At 49.9% G+C, this 23,699-nt stretch overlaps 1 protein-coding gene across 1 annotated transcript in view; it reads right to left on the bottom strand.

Annotated features, from left to right (window-relative positions):
• Positions 1-728: 728 nt before the first annotated feature.
• LOC132472838 (ubiquitin carboxyl-terminal hydrolase 43-like) overlaps positions 729-23,699 on the bottom strand; it is a 33,126-nt gene continuing 10,155 nt past the window's right edge. The window contains exons 5-11 of the mRNA XM_060072637.1: positions 21,746-21,858; positions 21,326-21,403; positions 19,152-19,281; positions 16,666-16,987; positions 15,820-15,978; positions 10,028-10,201; positions 729-9,949 (exon numbers count right to left, since the gene is read on the bottom strand). Coding sequence (XP_059928620.1) covers positions 8,757-9,949; positions 10,028-10,201; positions 15,820-15,978; positions 16,666-16,987; positions 19,152-19,281; positions 21,326-21,403; positions 21,746-21,858 — 2,169 coding nt within the window. The 3' untranslated portion in view covers positions 729-8,756. The remainder of the gene's footprint in view (positions 9,950-10,027; positions 10,202-15,819; positions 15,979-16,665; positions 16,988-19,151; positions 19,282-21,325; positions 21,404-21,745; positions 21,859-23,699) is intronic.

The following is a 23,699-nucleotide window of genomic DNA, read 5'->3' as shown; positions in this document are numbered from 1 at the left end:
AGAAAGTATCTCATGAGCATGGGGAAACATCGTGCGCATATCACTGGCAGTGTGTGTGTGTGTGTGTGTGTGTGTGTGTGTGTGTGTGTGTGTGTGTGTGTGTGTGTGTGTCGTCAGCGAGTAGGTGGACGAGCGAGGAGAGCGAGCGATAGCGTGCGTGTCAGTCTAGTGAAGTCATGAACGAGTCCGGTTGTGTGAAAGAATAAAATACCCAGCCTGTCAAGAATCGGTGGCCGCTTCATTCCATCATATTCCGACCTATAAGCAGACTCACTGTCGGTCAAAGTGAAGGGTCATGCCCCCGAGAGCGCATCGGACCTGGAGGGAACGTATCACCTGTGCTCCTCGGTCTGGGAGCCGACAGCAGGAAAGATGTAACTCGTAGTTGGAGGCGGATCGCGCAAGAGAGTATGCGCACACATTTTTTTCATGTCCCTTTACGGGTTCCGTATTAAATAAAGTATATTATTAAGAATTTTTTGGTATTTATTTGAGATAGGCCTACATTATGGTTTTTATTAATCGAGCAACAGAAAAAAAAAAAAAAAAACGTCCAATTGGTCATTAGATTAGTCGACTAATCGATAAAATAATCGCCCGATTAATCGTTTGATAAATAATCGTTTACCCCCAGCCTTAGTAGCAGCACACCTCTCCCAAGTGGCCAAGTTGGCCTGGCCAGACTGGCCACACTCACACTGGCAGATTTGAGCACGGTTAGGTGTGAAACGGCCACAGCCACGGCCAGATGGACTAGTGTGAGTGCACACGCTGGAGCGCCCCATAAATAGCAACCACAAGTAACAAGGAAAAAACGATCTTTCCCCCTCCGTTTTCCTTTGATGCGTTTCAGGAATATCTCCGTAAAGACGGACTCATTGTGAAAACGCATCGAGCTGTACAAACACTGTAGTAACTCAATTCAAGGCGCTGGTTCTCCACAAAAAAGTGGAGCGAATCAAGCCTGCGCGCATCCAGCCTGCGCGCTGTATACAAACATTCAAGTGAAGGAGGAGATAGCAGTTGTTTTTTAGATTGAGTAGAAATACTTTTTAATGTACAGTAATTAAATTGACCAAGTATTTAAAGTATTTAAAGCTACAAAAATAATGCAAAAAAAAACCTGTAGCTTTCAACGCAACTCTAACGTCGCTTCAGGCTTCCACATTAATCCTAACACGAAACCACATAGGTCCGGTTTTATTTAAAACCACCCTGGGACCATGGAACTATTAAAGAACATGGTTTATTATCTTCCTAATAACATGGTTAATAAAAACATGGTTTCACCAAAAAATCGGCTCTGTGTGGACAGGGACTGAAAGACATGTTAGATGTACTTTGGGAGATACAACCGCGGATGCGCATAAATGCGAGGCGGAATCACGAGTGTCACGTTTAGTTTAGGTGGATGTTGGAGGTTTACTTTCTGGTGGATGTTGATGGATATTGCACAGATGGATATTGCACAGATAGATCTTACTCTGAAACTACTTCTTCCGAGTTTAACTCCCTCTGCATCAACAATCGGCTAGTCGGCGAACATCAGGGTGAGTAGAAAGGGACATATGTGGAACTTCTGTTCACAGACCCGCCGTGGTTTAATTAGCAGCTTGGAAATATAGATCTGTGATATCGTCTGAGTAATAGTTTATACACTTTATGGTCGGAGTGCTAGCTTGTGGAGATTGACATGACAGGGGCTATCGGAGGGTTAGCCAGTTTTAAGGCTGCCAGCCAAGTATTAAGGGCTGGGCTGTTTCCCAATGTCAAGGAAGCATGCTCAACGGCCGCCCTTTTAAGGACGCTACGTCATAGAACGCCGACAAGCACTGTTCCAATGTTGAGGACACTCGAAAGCCGCGCCATTTTTGCGTCCTTTGTTTTTGAGAATTCCGAGATTTTTCAAGGATGCATCGCTGCATCCTAGACGAGCCAAAACTACCCACAATCCTCTGCGTTCACTGGGCGGGTTCTTGAAAATGGCAGATGAAGTGAAGTTATATTAGTTTTCAGAAATATTTTGTGCCGTATTGCTTTTTATAGATTCATCATGTTAATGCAAATAATCAAGCCTAAAGACCTGTGCCACTTTTCAAACGTTTTTGCAACTTAATGATACGATTACTCGCTCACAAGATTACATTATTAATGTATACCTATTTATGTTTGTGTTGAATCGTTTTTTTTAAGGGTCAGCCCAGCAAACGGAGGCTTTTGTGCGCCGGGTGGCGCGCAAACATTTGTTTACCGGTGGAAGGGATAGTGCCACTATCCAATGTTGTAAAATTAATGCACAACCGATCATTTGCAATGTTTGTAATTTTTAATGAACGTATATAATTGTATTTTATATGATATAATTATGTGTTCAAACCACTGGTAGATTGTAGGCATATATGAATGAATGAATCAGTTAAATAATATTTCCAAATAAATACATGTTTTTCATCTCTTTCTTTGTCTTTTCCCCCCTGCATAATCGTAATCAACCGTACTGTAAATGTGATGCATGAATTAAGTTCTCAGACAATTTCACTTAGTTTTATAAAAATTGAATGGATTTTCCTTTGAATAAAGACGATTCTATCAACCGCAACAAAGCTTTTGTGACTTCCCCAAAGAGGCTCCATGCGAAGGAGACATGACCGCATTCATAACAGACAAAAGTCAAGTAAATATCGATCAGCTTGATTGCTGCCATGTTCTATTCATATGTGTTTACAAGCAGACACGTAGTATTAAAAAGCGGAAGCGGAAGCGCTTCCACACTACCAAGTCGTTCCAAAGTCTGAACGTTGCAAACGCTAGGAAGCACTCGAGCTAGCACTCTAGTCTCATCTCCATAGGACGCGACTAGCAAGGACGCGTCCTAGCAAGGCTGCAGCCTTCACTTTGGGAAACAGCCCTGGTGTCCTATTCAAAGGTAGCCTGTGGAAATGTATGATTACCCAAGCTGCCTTGGCCCTATATAATTCATTACTGCAGCCAGGGGCAATGCAGTATGATCCTCCTTTAGACCTGGTTGTTTGCTTTTCCGTAGCCATTTCAGCGAGCCTCAGAGTCTGACTCATTACCTGCTATGGCTGCTAGAGCCACAGAGTAGGAGTAGGTTACCATGCCAGTGACGTAGCTGATTGTTGAAATCCAACATGGCGGCATCCCTTAACATAAACAACACTTTCACCGTACAATTGTATCCCTTTTACCAAGTTCAGCCATTTTTAGTTATTGTATACATCTGTTACATCAACTAAACTTCAAATTTCAGTTCAGTTCATCTTTAACACTCAATGCATTTATATTCTGCAGCTAACCTGCATTCTGCCAGCCTGTGTCACACCTGTTTCCATGGCTCGACCTCTCTCTGTATGGGGCGTCCATCTTTCTACACTTCACCTGCAGGTCCTGCCCCCTAAGGCACGGCCACAAGACACTACGGACGTTTTCAATGTCTTGTGGCCGTGTACTTTTTTATGATATGTATTTTAAATTATATAAAATATTTTTTCAGACGCAGGTACACTGATAGGTCAGTTTAAGAGTTTTCTCTCTCAAACACTCAATCTGAGGTGTTCAGAGCAGAACTTCACCCACCAGCCGCCACCACCGCCTCTGAATCGTCTCTGTATCGTAGGTTACCTGTACGATGGGGGGAGGGATCAGATGTACCCTATGGGGGGTTACGATGGGGGGTTTAACTTTATAGCAGGAGCCCCAGGGGAGAGTGAACTGACAAACTAAAGTGTGTCCCTGTTTCATGCACTGAATTGAATCCAATACATCTGTGAGTCCTGACAAAACAAACTTGATGGAAAAAGAGGACAAGAAGAGGGTTGAAGTAAATGAAGCTGTGAGAGAGGTTGTGTGAGAAGTTCCTTTTGTTTAATTAGCATTTTAAACCAGTCCATCTGCCATCACAGAGCTAGCTCTATGAATAACCCTTATTATCATCACCTACATTCAGTCCGAACTCATCTTCCCCATAAGCTCCATCATCAGGCGATGTCATCATTCATACCAGGTCGGACATGTACTTCAAGGTAGAAAAAAAAAAGGTTGACGGAGGCCGGCGGAGGCTGTCAGAGGCTCGCTACCAGAGGCGTTATGAGTGATTATGAGGTGTTGGAGGGCCACTAAGGGAGGGATCGTTTGGACTGCCGCCCCAAGGCCAGCTCCCCCTGCCTCCATTCACCGGCCCGGAGGCCCTGAGGCCAGCCCCCTAAGGCCCATGAGGCCCTAATGCCAGCCCCTGAGGCCCCGTGGCCAGCCCCCTGAGGCCAGCCCCCTGAGGCCTGGAGGTAGGACCCCTGAGGCCAGCCCCCTGAGGCCCTGAGGCCAGGCCCCTGAGGCCAGCCCCCTGAGGCCAGCCCCCTGAGGCCAGGCCCCTGGGGCCAGCCCCCTGAGGCCAGCCCCCTGAGGCCCTGAGGCCAGCCCCCTGATGCCAGCCCCCTGAGGCCCTGAGGCCAGCCCCCTGATGCCCTGAGGCCAGCCCCCTGCTTCCATTCCCCCCCGTCCCTCACTACTCTGAGTGTCAGTGTCTCTCCGTGCTGAATGAAGGCAACGCTACAGCGTGTGTGAGAGAGCGTTGTGTGTTTGTCTCTGTACGGAGCTGTGTTTGTGTGCTCTGGTGACACGTGAACGCACAAACACACAAACTGGTGTGTGGGATGGTCGGGGATTTTCATTATATTTGCATATCAATAAATAGTCAAAACACATCTCTTCATTTGACCTGTCTTTTCACATCCTGGTATATCCGGCCCCTATGAGGGGTTCAACTGAGCAGGATTAGTTGTGATATTCTGAAAGAAACTAAATTCATTTAAAAATGCAACAATAACAAAGTGAGACATGGCACAGATACTCCGAAAGACCCATGACGAGGACCTATTCCTCCATCACATGACAAGGACCTATTCCTCCATCACATGACGTAGACCTATTCCTCCATCACATGAAGTAGACCTGTTCCTCCATCACATGACGTAGACCTGTTCCTCCATCACATGACGTAGACCTGTTCCTCCATCACATGACGTAGACCTATTCCTCCATCACATGAAGTAGACCTGTTCCTCCATCACATGATGTAGATCTATTCTCCATCACATGACATAGACCTATTCTCCATCACATGACGTAGACCTGTTCCTCCATCACATGACGTGGATCTATTCTCCATCACATGACATAGACCTATTCTCCATCACATGACGTAGACCAATTCTCCATCACATGACGTACACCTATTCCTCCATCACATGACAAGGACCTATTCCTCCATCACATGACGTAGACCTATTCCTCCATCACATGAAGTAGACCTGTTCCTCCATCACATGACGTAGACCTGTTCCTCCATCACATGACGTAGACCTGTTCCTCCATCACATGACGTAGACCTGTTCCTCCATCACATGACGTAGACCTATTACTCCATCACATGAAGTAGACCTGTTCCTCCATCACATGACGTAGACCTGTTCCTCCATCACATGACGTAGACCTGTTCCTCCATCACATGACGTAGACCTGTTCCTCCATCACATGACGTGGATCTATTCTCCATCACATGACATAGACCTATTCTCCATCACATGACGTAGACCAATTCTCCATCACATGACGTACACCTATTCCTCCATCACATGACGTGGATCTATTCTCCATCACATGACATAGACCTATTCTCCATCACTTGACGTAGACCTATTCTCCATCACATGACGTAGACCTATTCCTCCATCACATAACGTGGACCTATTCCTCAATCACATGACGTAGACCTGTTCTCCATCACATGACGTAGACCTGTTCTCCATCACATGACGTAGACCTGTTCCTCCATCACATGACATAGACCTGTTCCTCCATCACATGACATGGATCTATTCTCCATCACATGACGTAGACCTATTCTCCATCACATGACGTAGACCTAATCCTCAATCACATGACGTAAACCTGTTCCTCAATCACTTGACGTAGACCTATTCCTCAATCACATGACGTAGACCTGTTCCTCCATCACATGACGTAGACCTATTCTCCATCACATGACGTAGACCTACTCTCCATCACATGACGTAGACATCCCTGTCTGGCCCTGGATTTCATCTCGAGCTCTAAAAGTAACAACCTCAACTTTACCTTTTGGGGGTGCCCTGGTGGTTCAATGGGTAGAGCGCGTACCATTAAGGCCCAGTCCTGACCGCAGCAACCCGGGTTTGATTCCTGTCCTTGGTCTTTTGCTGCATATCCTCCCCTCTCTCTCCCATACCTTCCTGTCTTACTCACTCCACATGAAAGGATAAAACCTTCAAAAATTAACAACTTTTGCACAAACAAGTCGTTTTCCCCTCACAATATGCCTGCATTGTCAATACGTCAAGGGCCAAGAGAAGGCCAAAGGGCCGGTGAAATAATAATATGATGATTAATAAAAAAAACCTCTCTCTATTCAGGCCTGCTGCAGACCATATCCATACTTAACTTTACCGTAGAACTAGGGAATAGAAGCTCACCGTGGCCATGGACGGAATAGAATAGTTACCCTCCCCAGGGACCTGGGGGAGCTGTGATGGCACCACTCTGCTACACACTTAGGGGTTAGCAGTAGTTTCCTCCAGGCTATGAAGCCATGTGTTTATATATACAGTAAAAATACTAATAAATGTTTGCTAAAGTGGATCATCGAATTAGGCCAAGTTCGACCACGGCACCAAGGTTGGGAACCCCTGCACTCATTCAGGGAAATACAAACACATGTGCAGCTTTTCTAAAAGCACAACGAAGCCTAATGGAAGCACAGGTAACTGTTCCAACCCCCTGTAGATATTCAAATGATGTATTTATTTATATTGATTTATAGCGTTGAAGTCAAGGGCTGCTTGTCTGACTCACTGAGCTACTACCTGCTCCTGACGGGCTGTCTCAGAGAGTGGGCATCGCACCCCACCTTACTGTATCGTGCAGACTCTCCAAGCCTGCCCATTATTTTGAGCTAGACTCCATATGAACAGTATCTAACATTAATGGAAACACATTGTGAGCAGGGTTGTGATCTGTTTGACAGCCTGGTCTTCCATTCCTAGCGACGTGCAGCCTGTCCTGAGCAGGCAGCTCAGTGCGGCCGAGCAGCTGTTATTGCTCTGGTTCCTGCCACAACGCATGAAAATCAACACATAATGAGGAGACAGGGGAGAGGGAAAGCACTGATGGGAAAATAGCCTTCATTTTCAAACCCTCTCTTCCAACGGAACTGTTAAAAAAAGAGTGTGCTTTGTCATGGCTATTTTCAAACCAATTTGAAGTTATTTTATTTGAGATAAAGAACTGCTCTTTAAAATATTTCCTTTCTAGCTTTACCAGTATTTTTGAACATATTTTTTGAAAAGTAATTTGTTATATACTGCCTGGTTCCGACAAAAATTCAAGAATGATTATTTCGGTAAATGAAAAGAGTGGACATCCTGATGTTTCATGTTTCTGGGGGTTCAGGTGTGGGTCTGGTGGGTCAGGTCTGGTTCCGGGGGTCTGGGTTAGGTGGTCTGGGTCAGGTGGTCTGGGGGATCAGGATGTCTAGGCGATGGGCTCAGGTGGTCTGGCCGAGGACTGATGGCAAAAGTTATCATTATGGGTTGTCTGAGAGGCACTTGCAACAATACAAAGTAACGGATAAATGAGAACAGAAAAACTCAAATCTTCAGACACCATTCTAGTGCAGAAAAGAGTCCAATAGTGAGACAGGTGGGCCGCAGGGTAATGAGCTGACAGCGTCCTGCCTGCCTGCCCTGATGCCCCCCCAGATAGCACGGGCAGAACAATACATTCATCCTTCATTTCCACCTCATTCAGCACCCTCTCGTCCTCCCCAGTGGCACTCAGCCAATCAGCCGCCCCTGTGGTGACTGGTTTAGGGCCGTCGGAGGGGAATGACTAATTCATCCCGGTTCTGCTCTCTGAAAGCAGCACTTTCATGTCTGAAGAAGTCCCTGCCCCCAGCCAGTCAGGGGGCTGAGGTATTTTGACTCAATAAGACTTTCTGATCAATGTCGACATCAGCAGGGAAAACATCAGATGTGCTTGAAAGATAAATGATGCTGTGACTTTGTCTGCGTCTGCATATGCGTGTGCATCTGTGTGCGTGTGTATGCGTGTGCATGTGCGTGTGTCTCTCTACCCGTCTCTCTCCGTCACTGCCTCCCTCCATTGGTGGTCTTGTATTACTTGATCCTCAAGGAAACGAGGAGAAAGTGGTCAGAGCCCTTGGCTGGGCTCTTTATGTCTGGGAACATGATTGGCAGCTTGAAAAGGAGGAAGGAGAGCACCCCTCTTAATTCTCCTGCTCAAAGGCACTTTGGACACTCTCTGATCTCTCTTCAACCATATTTACCCCTACTTAAATCCAAGCCAACCAGACATTAAAGTCATCCATAAACATTAGGCTGTGACTATGACACACATAGAAAGGTGTTAGTGAATATTCATTCCACCAGGAGACGCTAGTGAACGTGTCCTTGCTCAAAACGTCTTGTTAGAAAACCTCTGGCCAACTCTAGTTCACAGGACCTGTGATTCTGGACCGCACCCCCAAACCGGTCCCCTGAGAAAGAGGTCCCAGTGGGGGTCCGACATTCCAGGTTCAGAACCTTCGAAACCTTGACCTGGGACATGGAGCCTGGAGCCTTCCCGCTCCACTGGAGCTCTGAGGTGGAGAGCAGAGCCGGGCCCCCAACAGGACCAGGGGGGGCTCAGAACCGGACCCCCAGGCCGGGGCCCTGCCGGCCCAGGGAGGTGGTGCTGTACTGGGTCCTCGGGAGGGGCTCGCAGCCTGGCTTCTCCGCCAAGCGGCGGAGCAGGTGCTGGTGGTGCTGCAGGGGGTGATGCTGCAGGGGGTGGAGGGGCTGGTGCTGGAGGGGGTGGTGCTGCAGGGGGTGGAGGGGCTGGAGGGGGTGGAGGCCGAGCTCCCCGCTCCGCTGCAGCGAGGTGCAGCGCCGCAGGCTCTGGTCTGGCCCCCCCGGGAGGCTGCTGGAGCTGAGGGTGCGCGTGATGTCAGCGGCGGGGTTGTCACCGTGGTGACGGTGCGTCTGGGTCATCCCGCGGGCCTGAGTGCCGCCGCGGGCTTCTTCGCCGCCGCTTAGCGTGCCGTTGGACAGCGACAGCTGGGTCAGGGGCCCGCCGGGGGCCCGGCCCGGGGGCCCGCTGGCCCGGATCAGGCTCTCCACCGCCGTGGGGGGGGGGCCGCCACGGGGGGCGTCCCGCCGCATGGAGGGGGGTCTGAGGGGGGACAGCAAGATCTCCTGGCTCCGCTGCTTCCTGTCAAGCGCGGCGTGGAGCAGGTCCCTCTGCAGGGGGGGCCCTGGGGGGCCGGTCTGGAGGGGGGGCCCCGCGGGGCCCATGTGGGCTCTGGACCGCCGCAGGGTGGAGTCCCGGCTCGGGGGGGCGCTGTGGCTCACGTGGCCCCCCAGGATGGCCCCTCTCAGCTGGGGGTCCGCGGCCCGGCCCGGGTCCCGGGGCGGGCGGGGCCAGCCCGGCTCCTCCGGGATCTTGGGGGTCCTCTCAGACCCCCCCGCTCTGCTCTGCCCCTCCGGTCTGCGGGGAGAGGGGCTTCCCCCTCCGGCCCCCCCACCGGGGCCACAGCCCGGCTCCCCCCACCCCCCCTCGGAGGCCACGCCCCTCACGGCAAGAGGGGGCGTGGCCACCAGGGCGGCGATGGGCTCCCTGGAGCAGCGCGGACGACGCCCGGACTCCAGGTACTCCACCAGCGGGACGGGGGTCTGGGCGGGGGTCTGGGGGGGTCTGGAGCGCTCCCGGGCCCCCAGGGACCAGCGCAGCGGCAGGACCTTGCTCAGGGCCTCCCGGGTCCGGGTGGGAGACCTCATACTGAGGGACCGGACCCGTGGCCCCCGGAACCCCTGCGGTGTGGACGGCTCCGGGGCGGGGCCTGGAGGGGCCACAGAGACCACATTAGTGTGAGGTACAGGACACACACAGACACACGCACTGTGGCGGCGGTACTCACTGGTCTCTGCTGGTCTGGAGGACTCCTCTCTGAACACCGGCAGCTCAGGGGAGTCGGCGGGGGGCAGGGGTCCCGGGGGGGCCCCCAGCGACCCGGCCGAGCCCAGGCTGTCTCTCTGGCTGCTCTCCCGGAGCCGCACCAGCCAGTGGTCCGACGCTGAGGAGCTGGTGGACCCTGGAAGACAAGCAGGACCACCGGCCCCCCATCAGACCTCCTCAAGCTGAATACACAGCTCAGACTCAGCCCCGCGGTGAGACTGAAGAGACTCAGGAGACTCGGGAGACTCGGGAGACTCAGGAAACTGAAGTGACTCAGGAGACTCAGGAAACTCAGGAGATTCAAAGTGTATCTCTGCTCCCTAGCTCTGTATACATTTTATCCTGCGCATGGTGGTCTCATAAATGTTCTGGTTTTGTTGTGGTTGCCTGAGTGAAGGACTGGTCTGTGTGTGTGCGGCCCTTTCCTCGCTGCATACCTTTACAGCACTTCTTTTGACCGTCACAGCCTTCTGCTCATAGTGAAGCAGACTTATTGATATCTCTGGGATTCCGCACACAAAGGGAACACGAAAAAGGAACCTTCACTCAACGAAGCGTGAACTCTTCTAAGATGAGTCCCTGAGTGGATGATTAAGAGAACTTGTGGCTTGATTTTCAGGGTAGCTGACTGTTAACAATGAAACAAAAGGAACAGAGTGGTCTGAAACTATGACAACCGAGTGGTCTGGGCGTGGGCATCAGAGAGGGCACAGCCAAACAAAACCCAAATCACTGGGTGGGCTGGAGGCGCTGGGATCTGTTGTATTGTGACTCAAGTTTCAGTTCAATATCTACGAGAATATGTGAGTAGAGCCTTGCAATATGCTGTCTTTCCAGTCCAGAAGCTAATTCGATATTTGATTGGCGTCTCAGCCCCTGACCTTACATTTCTTAAATCAAAATGATTGCCAGTCAGAGGGGGTCCAATCATGCGGTGACAGCAATCGGCTGTACGACTATAAAGTAATATTAGTGATCCTTATGAGAACGTTGAGTGGGAACACAGAGTTGTTGTGACAGGTGGCTCACAGCGTTTGTTTTCAACGTTTTGACGTGCCAATCAAAGACTGGTTCGCTAACGTACCAAAACAAAGCATCACCTTCACCTTTGATCAGACTGGGTCTAACTACAGGTGTGTGAGCTCTGAGCCCCAGACTGGGTCTACCTACAGGTGGAGGAGCTCTAAACCCAAGACTGGGTCTACCTACAGGTGGGTGAGCTCTGAGCCCCAGACCGGGTGTACCTACAGGTGTGTGAGCTCTGAGCCACAGACTGGGTCTACCTACAGGTGGAGGAGCTCTGAGCCCCAGACCGGGTCTACCTACAGGTGTGTGAGCTCAGAGCCCCAGACTGGGTCTACCTACAGGTGGAGGAGCTCTGAGCCCCAGACGGGTGCTGTGTTCCAATATCCATACTATCCGTACTTACTAGCCTTAGTTTGAGTACGTAGGGCGTTCCAATTCAGATCGGGCGAAAATAAGTGTACTGAAAGGACCCGGATGGTGTACTCAAAACGGTGGATCGAGTGTGGATCGATGTACACTTTTCGTACTCAACGGCAGCCTTCTTAGCTACGCATGCTGCGTTTTAAAGGTCCCATGACATGCTATTTTATGTATTCTTTAATATAGGTATTAGTGGGCAACTAACACAGTATTCAAAGACGTTCCCGAAATACAGCCGTGGTGCAGAGTTACAGCCACTCCGAGCCAGTCGCACATTGAGCTTCCCCCAAATGCGCTGTTTTGGTGTCTGTAGCTATAATGCAAATGAGGAGGAGCGAGGCGGGTCAAGGAGGAGGGTGGGGGTGTGGCCCTGAGCAGCTTGCAGCCACGGTACCATGCGCTCTGTTTACAGTGGATGTATCGCAATGGTGAGGCGCACACAGCCTTTAGCCGTGTTCTGTAAATATTCTAGAACACACGGGAGTCCTGGAGCTCTATATCTTAATATTATCATATAGCCTACATAGATATCTATATCATATAATATATATTATCACGGCCAAAAGCTGTGTGAGCCGATTTTATGAATCTCAAACGACCGCGTTGGGTTCTCAGACGTTCCTGGTTCTTCAACGTCCACATCAATGTGAAGTAGACTGAACCGCGACAAGGAGGAGAAAGGGATTGTTGCCGGGCAGCGCTTAGGCACCTCCGCCTCTGGCGGTGGTCCCTCAGCGGGGCTCAAGCGGGAGACATTCGCCGCCAACAATCCCTTTCTCCTCCATGTCGTGGTTCATGTTCTTGAGGGAGTCAAAGCCAAAGTTCCTTCCCCCCAATTCATTCTCAACCTTGGCTGAGATAACCCCCACTACGAGTCTCGTTGTAGAAATACCAGAGACGAGAGTCCGATGTGTTATGTGCCATAACACCCAAAAGCAGAACGGTTATCCAAATAACAAGGAAGTGTACAACACTTGCGTTACAGTCCTGGAGCTCTATATCTAAATAATATCATATAATACTTAGATATCTATATCATATAATGCATATTATCACGGCCAAAAGCTGTGTGCGCCTCCAGACGATATTATGAATCACAAACGACTTTGTCGGGTTCTGCGACGTCTCTGGTTCTTCCACTTTCACCACAACCTGAAGTAGACTGAACCGCACGCTGCCTGCTACCGGCTGCCCGCTGCCGGGCGATGGTGCCTCGCGGCAACCGGCGGCATGTCGCAGTTCATGTACTTCAGCGAGTCAAAGCCAAAGTTTCCTTTCCTTTCCCCCAATTCCTTCTCAACCATGGCTCAGATAACCCCCACGACAGTCTCGTTGTGGAAATACAAGAGACGTCAAAGAACCGAGAAGAAACACTTGCGTTACAGTGTGTGTATTCACACACACACACATGTGGCGCTCGCACGGTCGTGTCTCATTGGCGGGCCAACGTCTCTGGGCGGGCCAGGCAGAGTAAGGGGATGCTTTATGACGTCCTAAATAAAGACATTCCAAATCAGCGCGCTTGAGCCTCCGTTTTTTCAAAGGCGAGCAGAACAGCTAGTGCTCGTTTTACACCAAATGCAAGTTTTAGCCACTGGGGGACCATAGGCAGGCTAGGGGAACTCATATTTATGTTAGAAAACCTCATAAAGTGAGATTTTCGTGTCATGGGACCTTTAATATCCATCCGTCTCGGAGGTCCGAGGACGTTGCCTAGCGACACGCACAAATACGCCCCTTTTCCTCGGACGGCGAACACGCCATCTCGGTTGAACTCAGTGGTGACCGAGCAAAATTTACGAGACGGAATTCAAGATGGCTGCGCCCATTGTGACTTGAAGTATGAACTGTTTTCAATGTGCTTGGACCGCTTTGGTGGTTTAAATGGCAATTTCAATCACTCGTATTACTGCAATACCTTACCGCGTCCGTATCTCTGCCTATGGCCTATAGCCTACTTATTTTGGAGCGCCTGGTCCTCTGCCAATGCTACCGCGACAACAGCTTTCCGGGTGGCGTCCATGTTTTCCTCCAACGACCGAGCGAAATAATAAAACTCTTGAAGTGTAGGCGTGGCGTCAGATCCGAGATCCGAGTCGGTTCGCAGAGAAAACTCGAACGCAGCAGTAGCTGAAGAGGGCGGAGCCTGGCTGAGCCAAAGTCGGCGCATTTTCCACATAGCCTGCATTAATAGAGTCATTTTGTATTTTTTACAGCTTTTATAGCTTTGTATAGTTGCTAGGCGTAAAGAGTTCAACGTTCAAAGCGAGATGTTTATTGCGGGGGAGGAGCCGCGGCGGCAGACTTGATCGTAATTTCCGGTTAGTACACCATGGAGTATTCGATTTGGAACAACACTGACATCTGAAAATTTGTGCACTTACCGAGTACGGATAATGTAAAGTGTGTGTTAAGTGTACTCATGGAAGTATGGATATTGGAATACAGCATGGGTCTACCTACTGGTGTGTGAGCTCTGAGCCCCAGACTGGGTCTAACTACAGGTGTGTGAGCTCTGAGCCCCAGACTGGGTCTACCTACAGGTGTGTGTGCTCTGAGCTCTAGACTGACCCCAGCAGCGCTGCAGGTTGTTTCAGCGTCATTATCATACATTAGCAGAACACAAAGACCCCTGAAATGCCTGTCAGCCCTTAGATCTGAGCCAGGCTCCGGTGAGACATAAATCATCGGGGAGGAGGAGGAGGAGAAGGAGGTGGAGGAGGAGAAGGAGGTGGAGGAGGGAGGGCAGGAGAAGGGTAGAGAAGTAAAGCTGGAGTAGAAGGAGATAAGGAAGGTGGAGGAGGATGAGGAGGATAGAGAAATTTAAGGTGGAGGAGGTGTTGGAGGTTGAAGTGAGTGGCGGTGTGGATATAAGGATGTTTGGAAATAAATTTATATAAATCAACTGTAAAGTTCTGTTCAGGAATTGAACGTACGTAAACGTTAAAGTCTTTCTAAAGGTAGTTTTTCCTATTCAGCATGTGTAGCTCTGTTTGAATGAGTCAAGGTCCAGGACTCATTTCTCCTCCCGTCTCATTCCAGTCAGATTCCTGGCAGTTCTCCTTGACATCGCAGTGAGAATGAGAATTATACAAATACAATACCCGGTTTCTATTCAACCTGAACTTTAGATATTTATGCTTAAATTCTCTTCTGACACCCATATTTCAGATCTGGGATTAAGAATATACGTAGGGTGGACGAGATTAAAGTATCGAGAAGTTGGACTAGTGTAACGGGTGGAGGAGGTGGACTAGTGTAATGGGTGGAGGAGGGTGGAGGGACTAGTGTAACGGGTGGAGGATGGACTAGATTAAAGGATGGAGATGGTGGACTAGTGTAACGGGAGGGGGAGGTGGACTAGTGTAATGGGTGGAGGAGGGTGGAGGGACTAGTGTAACGGGTGGAGGATGGACTAGATTAAAGGATGGAAATGGTGGACTAGTGTAACGGGTGGAGGAGGTGGACTAGTGTAACGGGTGGAGGAGGTGGACTAGTGTAACGGGTGGAGGAGTTGGACTAGTTTAACCGGTGGAGGAGGGTGGAGGGACTATTGTAGCGGGTGGAGCAGGGTTGTGGGACTAGTGTTACGGGTGGAGGAGGTGGACTAGGGTAACGGGTGGAGGAAGTGGACTAGTGTAACGGGTGGAGGAGGTGGACTAGTGTAACGGGTGGAGGAGGTGGACTAGTGTAACGGGTGGAGGAGGTGGACTAGTGTAACGGGTGGAGGAGGTGGACTAGTGTAACGGGTGGAGGAGTTGGACTAGTGTAACTGGTGGAGGAGTTGGACTAGTTTAACCGGTGGAGGAGGGTGGAGGGACTATTGTAGCAGGTGGAGCAGGGTTGTGGGACTAGTGTTACGGGTGGAGGAGGTGGACTAGGGTAACGGGTGGAGGAAGTGGACTAGTGTAGCGGACGGATGAGGGTTGAGGGACTAGTGTAATAGTGGAGGAGGTGGACTAGTGTAACACCGTCTACCAACTGCACCGTCCGTCAACAGATGACTGAAGGCGTGGCTGACGGATGGGCATAGAGGCATACACCCGAGCATACGCGATCTGATTGGATGACGGATCCATGGCTGCCTGAAAAGTTGAAAATTTTTAAACTTTCTTGATGGAGCCGATGGATCCAACGGAACGGATGGATCCACAATGCATTGCGGCTCCGCCCCATTCAAAGTCAATGGGATCCGTCAACGGACGGATGCAGTGGGCAAGAGGTGTAACGGGTGGAGGAGGTGCACTAGTGTAATGGGTGGAGGAGGTGGAGGGACTAGTGTAGCGGGTGGAGGTGGTGCAGGCTGACCTGAGGTGGAGGAGCTGGCAGACCAGCGTGGCACCGTGTTGCGGCGCTGGTAGAAGAGGATGTAGGCGCCACGAGTCACCACATCCCCGTGGGGGGCGGGCTCGGCACTGCTGTCGTCGTAGCTGTACCACTGGCCGTCCACCGAGTTCCTGCAGAACGCTGCACACACACGCCAATCAGCCTTGCTCGTTAACCACACGCCAACCAGCCTCCACTTGTGAACACACGCCAATCAGCCTCTGCTCGTTAACCACACGCCAACTCAAAAGTCCTCTTAATATTAAAAAAACATCAAGAGTCGACTCAGCAAAATGAATGCACCAAGGTTGTGTTTGGATTATAAAATCTGGGACATGGCAAATTAATTGAGAATCAAAACAGACTCAAAGTTAAACAGAGTCTGACTCAACATGCTTTTGAAACCATCAACATTGGGATTGTTTATGATTTATGCAATCAGTGATGACTTAACTGTAAACATTGAGTAATCAACATGTTCTTTTCTCCGCCTAATTAATTAGGCACCAGGATAAACACTTCAGAAACAGCCAAAGTAACAGTCAATTAGAAACCATGATCACAGACACTAGACTATGCGTCACTTGGCCCATATTAGATATACGTTATGGGATATCTGGATATATTGCTATGTCATATGATATGCTATGATATACTATGTTATTCTATATAATATGCTATTTTATGTGAAGCTAGAAGTTGTGCTACGCTCCACTAGGTCCTGCTAGCTGTTCTACCTGTGTAGTGACCACCATGCAGCCCCCCGTGGTGGTTGCACACGCCATACAGGTCCTGCTACGCTAGACTAGGTCCCACTGGCCGCTCTACCTGTGTAGTGGCCGCCATGCAGCCCACCCTGGTGGTTGCACACGGCGTACAGGTCGTAGAGGTAGTTGGCGGGGGCGGGGTCGGGCAGGGCCGTGCTGGCAGCGGATTGGCCGCGGCTCCTCTTGACCACGTGGGGCGCCATGTCCAGGCCGGCCAAGGGGAAGGACACCAGCGTGGTGAGCTTGGTCCGGCGCTCGGCCGCCTGCCGGAAGCGCTTGAGGTGCAGGATGAGGATGTCGGGCAGCGTCCACAGGCTCATCTGGACCACGCCCTGCTGCAGCTGCCGGCAGTGGGGGCAGCGCCACGCATCGTCAGGGGCCAGCTTGGGGGGAGATGGATGGAGCAAGAGGGGAACAGAGAGATGTGGAGAAATATTTGATAAGGTAAGGGGAACATCAAATCTTAATAATTCTTTTGCCATTTTGTCAGGTTACTAAAATAAGACTTATTTACTGCATTTAGTCAATCAGGTTTTGGCCACGGTGCTGTAGTGGGGTGTGTAGTGGGGTGTGTAGTAGGGTGTGTAGTAGGGTGTGTAGTAGGGTGTGTAGTAGGGTGTGAAGTAGGGTGTGTAGTAGCGTGTGTAGTAGAGTGTGTAGTAATATAATGTTCATTAGGAGTTAAAGCCTGCTTTGCTCTGGAAGTTGCACGTTACAATGGCAGAATACGGTTTAACTCCCTCTATAAACACACAGGTGAGCGACGTTTGACCTCGGGTCGTGCTCAGTGAGCACACAGTCAGTAGTGAACACAGAATACAGCATCACACACAACATGAGCAGCTAGTGATGTTTAAGGCTTCTCAAAAATAAAGCTCTCCCACAGAGCCCCCTCCTTCCTAGAACTGAAACAGATCTTTATTTAACCTCATAGTGTTCGAGGTAGTTAATTAGTAAGTGATTGCTACAGATCACTAATAGGCCAGCTGAGCTCAATGATTGTTGTTGAGCTCAATGAAACTCGACTGAACGAACAAACGAGTTTCCGGTAGCACTAACTCCACTGAGTCTGACTGACTCAGATGAGAACCGTGCAATGGCGTGCATTCCATGATGCGATTCACCGCTACCGGAAGCTAGGCTGATTCGCGAACGACTCCTCCCAGTTCAGTCGAGTTTCCGGTGAATCGATTCACCGGAAACTCGACTGAACTGGGAGGAGTCGTTCGCAAATCGTTTGTTCGTTCAGCCTGGTTTCCGGTAGCGGTAAATCGCATCATGGAATGGACGCCATTGCACGGTTCTCAGCTGAGTCAGTCAGACTCAGTGGAGTTAATGCTACCGAGCTGGCTGATTTTGATAAATTCACAGCATGCTAACTACACTTACATTTTTGGCTGGCTTTTCAGAAGACTTACGGTACATGCTTTTGCAAAGTGTCCCATTTTATTGCATTTCCAGCAGGTCATTTTCAGCGCAGGGCAGTCAGGAGCATTTACAAGATGAGTAGATGACCCACACCTAAAACAGCATCTCTATACAGCATCTCTAATATCTCTAGTGTCAAGTTTGCATCACTTTGCACTAACAGTCTGTCGCGCACTTTAGTGCAGCTTGCATGCATACATACATGATCAAATTCTGATCACATATCATTTCGTCTCTGTTATCTTCAAACCCGCACGTTGTGGCTAGCTCGCGCCAAGCGGCAACATACTCTGTAATGGTCTCCTCTGATTTCTGAATTCTTTATCTGAACTTGTGACGTTCCACCACAAAGTTTATTGCAGGGATATAGTGTGCACGCAGTGCATCCATTGCTTCTTTGTAGGACGCACCTGCGTTTGCAAGTGTGTAAAACACACGCTGGCCCTCTGAACCCAGACTATTTAAGAGGATTGCACGTAACCTCGTGTCTGGCCAGTCGTCCCCATCTGTGAGTATGGCAAGTTTAATCAACGTGTATCACTGTCTTCTTCTCCTTTCACTCTACATCACACTACACAGTATCAGTACAACACTAGGCAAGTTCGCCCTCTGATGGTGTTGTGGAATAACAGGACCTGCACATAATAGGACTGAATACGCAACAGTCTTGTTGTCATCATGACGACAGCTATTTACAATCTCTGCCCGTTTCCTGACCCATGCGCTAGCGGGAGGAATGAATAGAACATAGAATAATGAAAAAACGAATTAATTAATTTCAATATATGAGAGAGAGAGAGAGAGAGAGAGAGAGAGAGAGAGAGAGAGAGAGAGAGAGAATTTCTGAAAGCTTTCTCATTCAAGATGTAATTTCTATGGTACCGGGCCACTATATGCAGTGTCCGGGGCCGTCGGAGTCCTCGTCTGACGATGGTTCCCCGACACTCACCCTGATCCTCTACTGCATAGAACAACAGCAGCCCCCCTTCCTGAGTCCCCCCGTAGACCCTCGACAGGTTGTGCTGTTGTTTGTCTCACTGGCCTTAAATGCACTGGAGCCGTGTGGAATGATGGATTTAGAGTCCAACTCCCCCCGGGGAGGAGGCCGTGGCAACATACCTGCTCCTCCTTGGTGTAGAGGGAGAAGCACTCGTCCAGAGAGCAGCTGAGCTGCTGGACGTGCTGCTGCTGCTGGCCGCGCACGCTCTCCGCGTCCTTCACCACCTCCTCCTGGATGTTCCCGAACAGGCTGTGGAGACACTGCCACTCATTAGACCCCCGTCACACCATCACACCCCCGGTCAGACCATAGACCAGACCCCCACCAGAACCCCCTTCACAGGGGGTTGATTTCTTTGTCCTGTAATATATACATGCTTTACATTTATAGTAACAGTCAGTGAGTAAGAGGAGGAAGGAAGTGAGAGAAAGAGAAAGAGAAAGAGAGAGGAGGTTGAGAGAAAGGGATAGGGAGGAACAGAGAGAGATAGTGAGAGAGAAGGCTGAGAGAAAGAGAGGGAGGAACATAGATTTCAACGATCAAAGTTCAATGTTTTTTTATTGGTCACATGTTTGTAAATAATAACATTTTACATACAGTTAAATTAAAAGGGGTTATTTGTGACTAAAACCTGAAATAAATAGTAATTTAAAAAGTAATTTAAATTACTTTTTGAGGTGAGGTGAGGTGGTGCTAAAAAAAAAAAAAAAAGAATATAAAAGTGCCTAGAAAATTGTGCAAGAGTGCAAATGTGCCAGTTATAGTCCACCGGAGTTAAGCAGTCTAACTGCCTGCGGACAGACGCTCCTCCTCAGTCCCTCAGTCCGCGCTTTAAGGCAACTTAGGCGTCTGCCTGACTGCAGCAGGGTCAAGAGGCCAGCACTTGGGTGAGAGGCTTCTTGCCTGATTTTCTTTGCTCTGGCCCTAACCCTCGTGCTCTCTGTATCTTCCAGGTTGGGGAGGGATGACCTAATGGTTCGCTCTACCACCCTCTGCAGGACAGCCCGGTCTTGTGCAGTGCAGCTTCCATACCAGGCTGATATGCAACCTGTGAGACTGCTCTCGACAGCTGCTGCAGAGTAGAAGGTCCTCAGGATTGAGGGGGAGGCCTTGAACTTCGTCAGCCGCCAGAGGAAGTACAGTCGATTGCCTTTTGGTGTCCGATTTGGAGACCAAGTGCTTTGTGTGCAGAGACCATGAGAGGTCCCGAGTGAGGTTCACCCGCAGGTACTTAAAACTGGGGACCCTTTCCACAGGTTCTCCACTAATGTTGAGTTGGGTGAGCCCACTGCCCTGCTTCCTCCTGAAATCCACCATCTTCCATAATCCATAGTCTTGTTAATATTAAGGGCCAGGTTGTTGGTCTAAAGGCAAGCCCACACCGGACCGAAAATCGGCGTCAGTAAGAAAATCGGCGTCAGTGACATAAGTCTATTTGCCGTGGTCGCTCAAATCGGCCACGTCGGCGTTCATTTCAGCCGATCTAACATGTGTAATCACCCATTCGAGTCGGTCATTCTTTTACCATTTTGATTGGTGGAGGGCTAGCAGCTTGACTAGCTAATCAGTGAAGCCAGATTAGCGCCGCCTGTTGTTTTGGAAACATTACATCTCGCGCAAGCGCGGAACGTACAGCGTCGGCTGGAATCCCGTAGGTGTGTGCCGCCCATGTCGATGTTCGAGTCAACCAGATTAAATAGCCCGACTTCATTTACCGACGAAATCGGGCAGTTGGTCCGGTGTGTGGTTGCCTTTACACCACGGTGCCAGGTCTGCTACTAGGTTCAGGTAGCCCTGCTCGTTGTTGTCGGTGATAAGACCCAGCACCGCAGTGTCATCAGCGAACCTGATGATGGAAGTTGAACTGCTGGAGGCTATGCAGTTATGCGTGTAGATGTGGTAGAGCAGTGGTAGAATGCACCACTGGGGGGTGCCCTTGTGGAGGATGGGTCCTGACATTACACCTCCCCCCACTCTGACCCCCTGGGGGCGGTAAGTGAGGAAGCTGAGCACCAAGTTGCATATTTGGGTGTTGATTGCAAAACAACCTCAACTTCTGGATCAGGCTGGGGGGAATTATGGTATTGAATGCCGAGAGGGGGGAGAGAGAGGCTGGGGAGCAGGGTGGTTATTATATTTCCTTTAGGTATTTAGTGGAGGCTTTATCCCAGAGGAGTTAACAGCCACTGGTCAGTGGAGAGCATCAGAGTCCAGGGTTGGTCTTCATCAGTGGTATAATATATCATATCAGAATAATAGATCATTTAACAGTAGTAGTTAGGACATCACTGACCAGTCTTTGACTCGGGGCTCCCACTCGATGATCAGCTTGACATGGGGGTGGCCCCCCGACCCGCACTGCCTCAGAGCCCTGCAGGGAGCAAAGGTCAAGGGTTATCCAACAGGAGCAGGACTGTAAGGTCACCCACAGTTCACTGACAGTGGAGGCTGCTCCCTCTATAGGCGGATTGAGACACACTAAACCTGCACCGTGGGTCTCTAGCCTCTAGGGGTCACTGCTCTCAAGGTGGAGAAAGAAGTTACAGAACGAAATGAGAGGCGAGAAAGGGACGGAGAGTGAGAGAGGAGAGACAGAGAGGAGAGACAGAGAGACGGAGAGAGGGAGAGATGATAGAGACGATACAGACAAACAGACAGACGGACAGAGGGGAGGGGGTAGAGGGTTGGTAGACAGGGTTAGAGGGTTGCTTACCGCTCCACGGCGGGGTGGTAGAGGGGCCGGCCATCCTGCGGCGACAGGTAGCAATAGGGTCCCGAGCTAGAGGCCCCGCCCACGACGCGGACGTTGAACAACACTCGGGCGTTCTGTGGACACAAGCAGACGGCAACACAGTGAGGACAAATCTAACCAAAGACCTCAATATATATATTCTACCCCTGGGCAATTCGTCTACTTAACGCCTAACCCCGCCCCCCAATGGACATGTGAAATCATATTTATTTATTTAAAAAAGACACTTTTTATATTTATTGTGCCTATTGCTGTTGTTCGTGTTTGTATTTCTGCACTGCTTTATTTTGCACTTTATTTTGCACTATGGGTAGTGAGCACCACCCCAATTTCATTGTACAAGTTTGAACAATGACAATAAAGTCTGAATCTGAATATGCCTATGTGGTGGGCTGTACCAATAAAGAAGATCATCTTTTATGATGATGCATCGTAACTTAAAGTTTGAGATGAGTTAAGGTATAATTTTATAGACCATACATTAAAGTCGTACAATCCATGACTTCTCAGCTCAGCTTGTGGTACTCGATGCGTGTCATTAAACAACGCGCTGAATCTTAGACATTTGGTATACGAGTATTACAGGAAAATAAGAACCGTAAACGTGCTGTAAACCACGACCACACTTCCGGGCTCCACCACGGAGTGAACAACTCAGATTCAAGAAGCTCTGCGACAATCTCTACCTGATCAAAACGACCTTTGACCTCTGGCCGGGGGGCAGGATAGTCTAGTGGCTAGGGGTCTAGTGGCCAGGAGAAAGGTCTTGGGTTTGATCCCCAATGTCTGCAGTCGGGGCAGATAGTAGAGTACAGAAGGCAGGTTGGATCACAGCCTCACCATGGGAGGGAATAGCTAGAGATCCATCTGGCTGGAGCGCTTCTCTCCTCAGAAAGCAATAAAGCTTCTCTTCACTCAGACCCTGTTCTAATGGACCATGGAGATGGGCGCAGACACACAGGAACACGCTTGGGTCCTCAGGAACAGGTCCTGCTGCGGTCTGTGTCTCTCAGAGAGGAGGACGTCTCAGTCCTCCAGGGAGCTGAGACTTTGGCTCACCTCCAAACCAAACCGACCACATCAGGCCTGGAGGCGTCAGCGTGCAGGGAGCTCACGCCTGACGGGGGTGTGGGTGATACGGGGGGGGAGCTAGCGGACGCCACGCGTTCCTCGCTTCTACTGCTCTGACACCTCCAACACCGTCTCGGACGCACGGCTCACAGAGACCTCAGGGGGAAGAGCTCACCTAGACCCTGCACAGCCTCCCCCTTAGCCCCCCCACACCCCCGTCCTTACGAACTTATTTTATGTTGTACATACCGGCACTTAAAAACAGTTCTTAGCATTGTGTAGCATCTTACCCTAGCTATCTCTGTTGTACACAGGGAATGGTGATTGTTAGTGCTCGTCACTTGGTTCTATGAACATCCTTACTGTACCGACAGAGATATATTGTTGTTTCTCTTTCTTCTGACAAATTAAAAATACTTATTGTAAGTCCCTTTCGATAAAAGCATCTGCTAAACGCCCACAATTTAAATGTAAGACAAACAACGAGAGGGAAGGCGAAACTAGTTTCCCTCTCTGTCTGAGCGTAAGGTTACAGGCGTGACGTGTGAAGACCACCCAGACAGGGCTGTAAGACACAGAGGTCCACCGTCACCCCTGCTCGGTCGTGGAGGACCTCCTCCCACTGGCTCAGCCTGAACCAGCAGAGCCTAAACCTCACGGCCCACTGAGACCTCCACGAAGAGGCCTGGATAGAAACACAACTCTGATCTCCAAATTCAAATGAATGTCAAAGTGAGGGAGGTGTCAGGTTTCAAAGTGCAGAGGTTCAGTCAGGTTTCAGAGCGCTGTGCTTTGATTGGTGGACTGCAAATCCCGTGGTCTGACTGGTCAGTGTTTGGAAGAC

This window comes from Gadus macrocephalus, chromosome 2 (assembly GCF_031168955.1).
Source record: "Gadus macrocephalus chromosome 2, ASM3116895v1".
NCBI classification, from domain to species: Eukaryota; Metazoa; Chordata; class Actinopteri; order Gadiformes; family Gadidae; genus Gadus; species Gadus macrocephalus.
The sequence above is the reverse complement of the archived record's forward strand: the minus strand, read 5'-3'. Positions and strand labels throughout refer to the sequence as shown.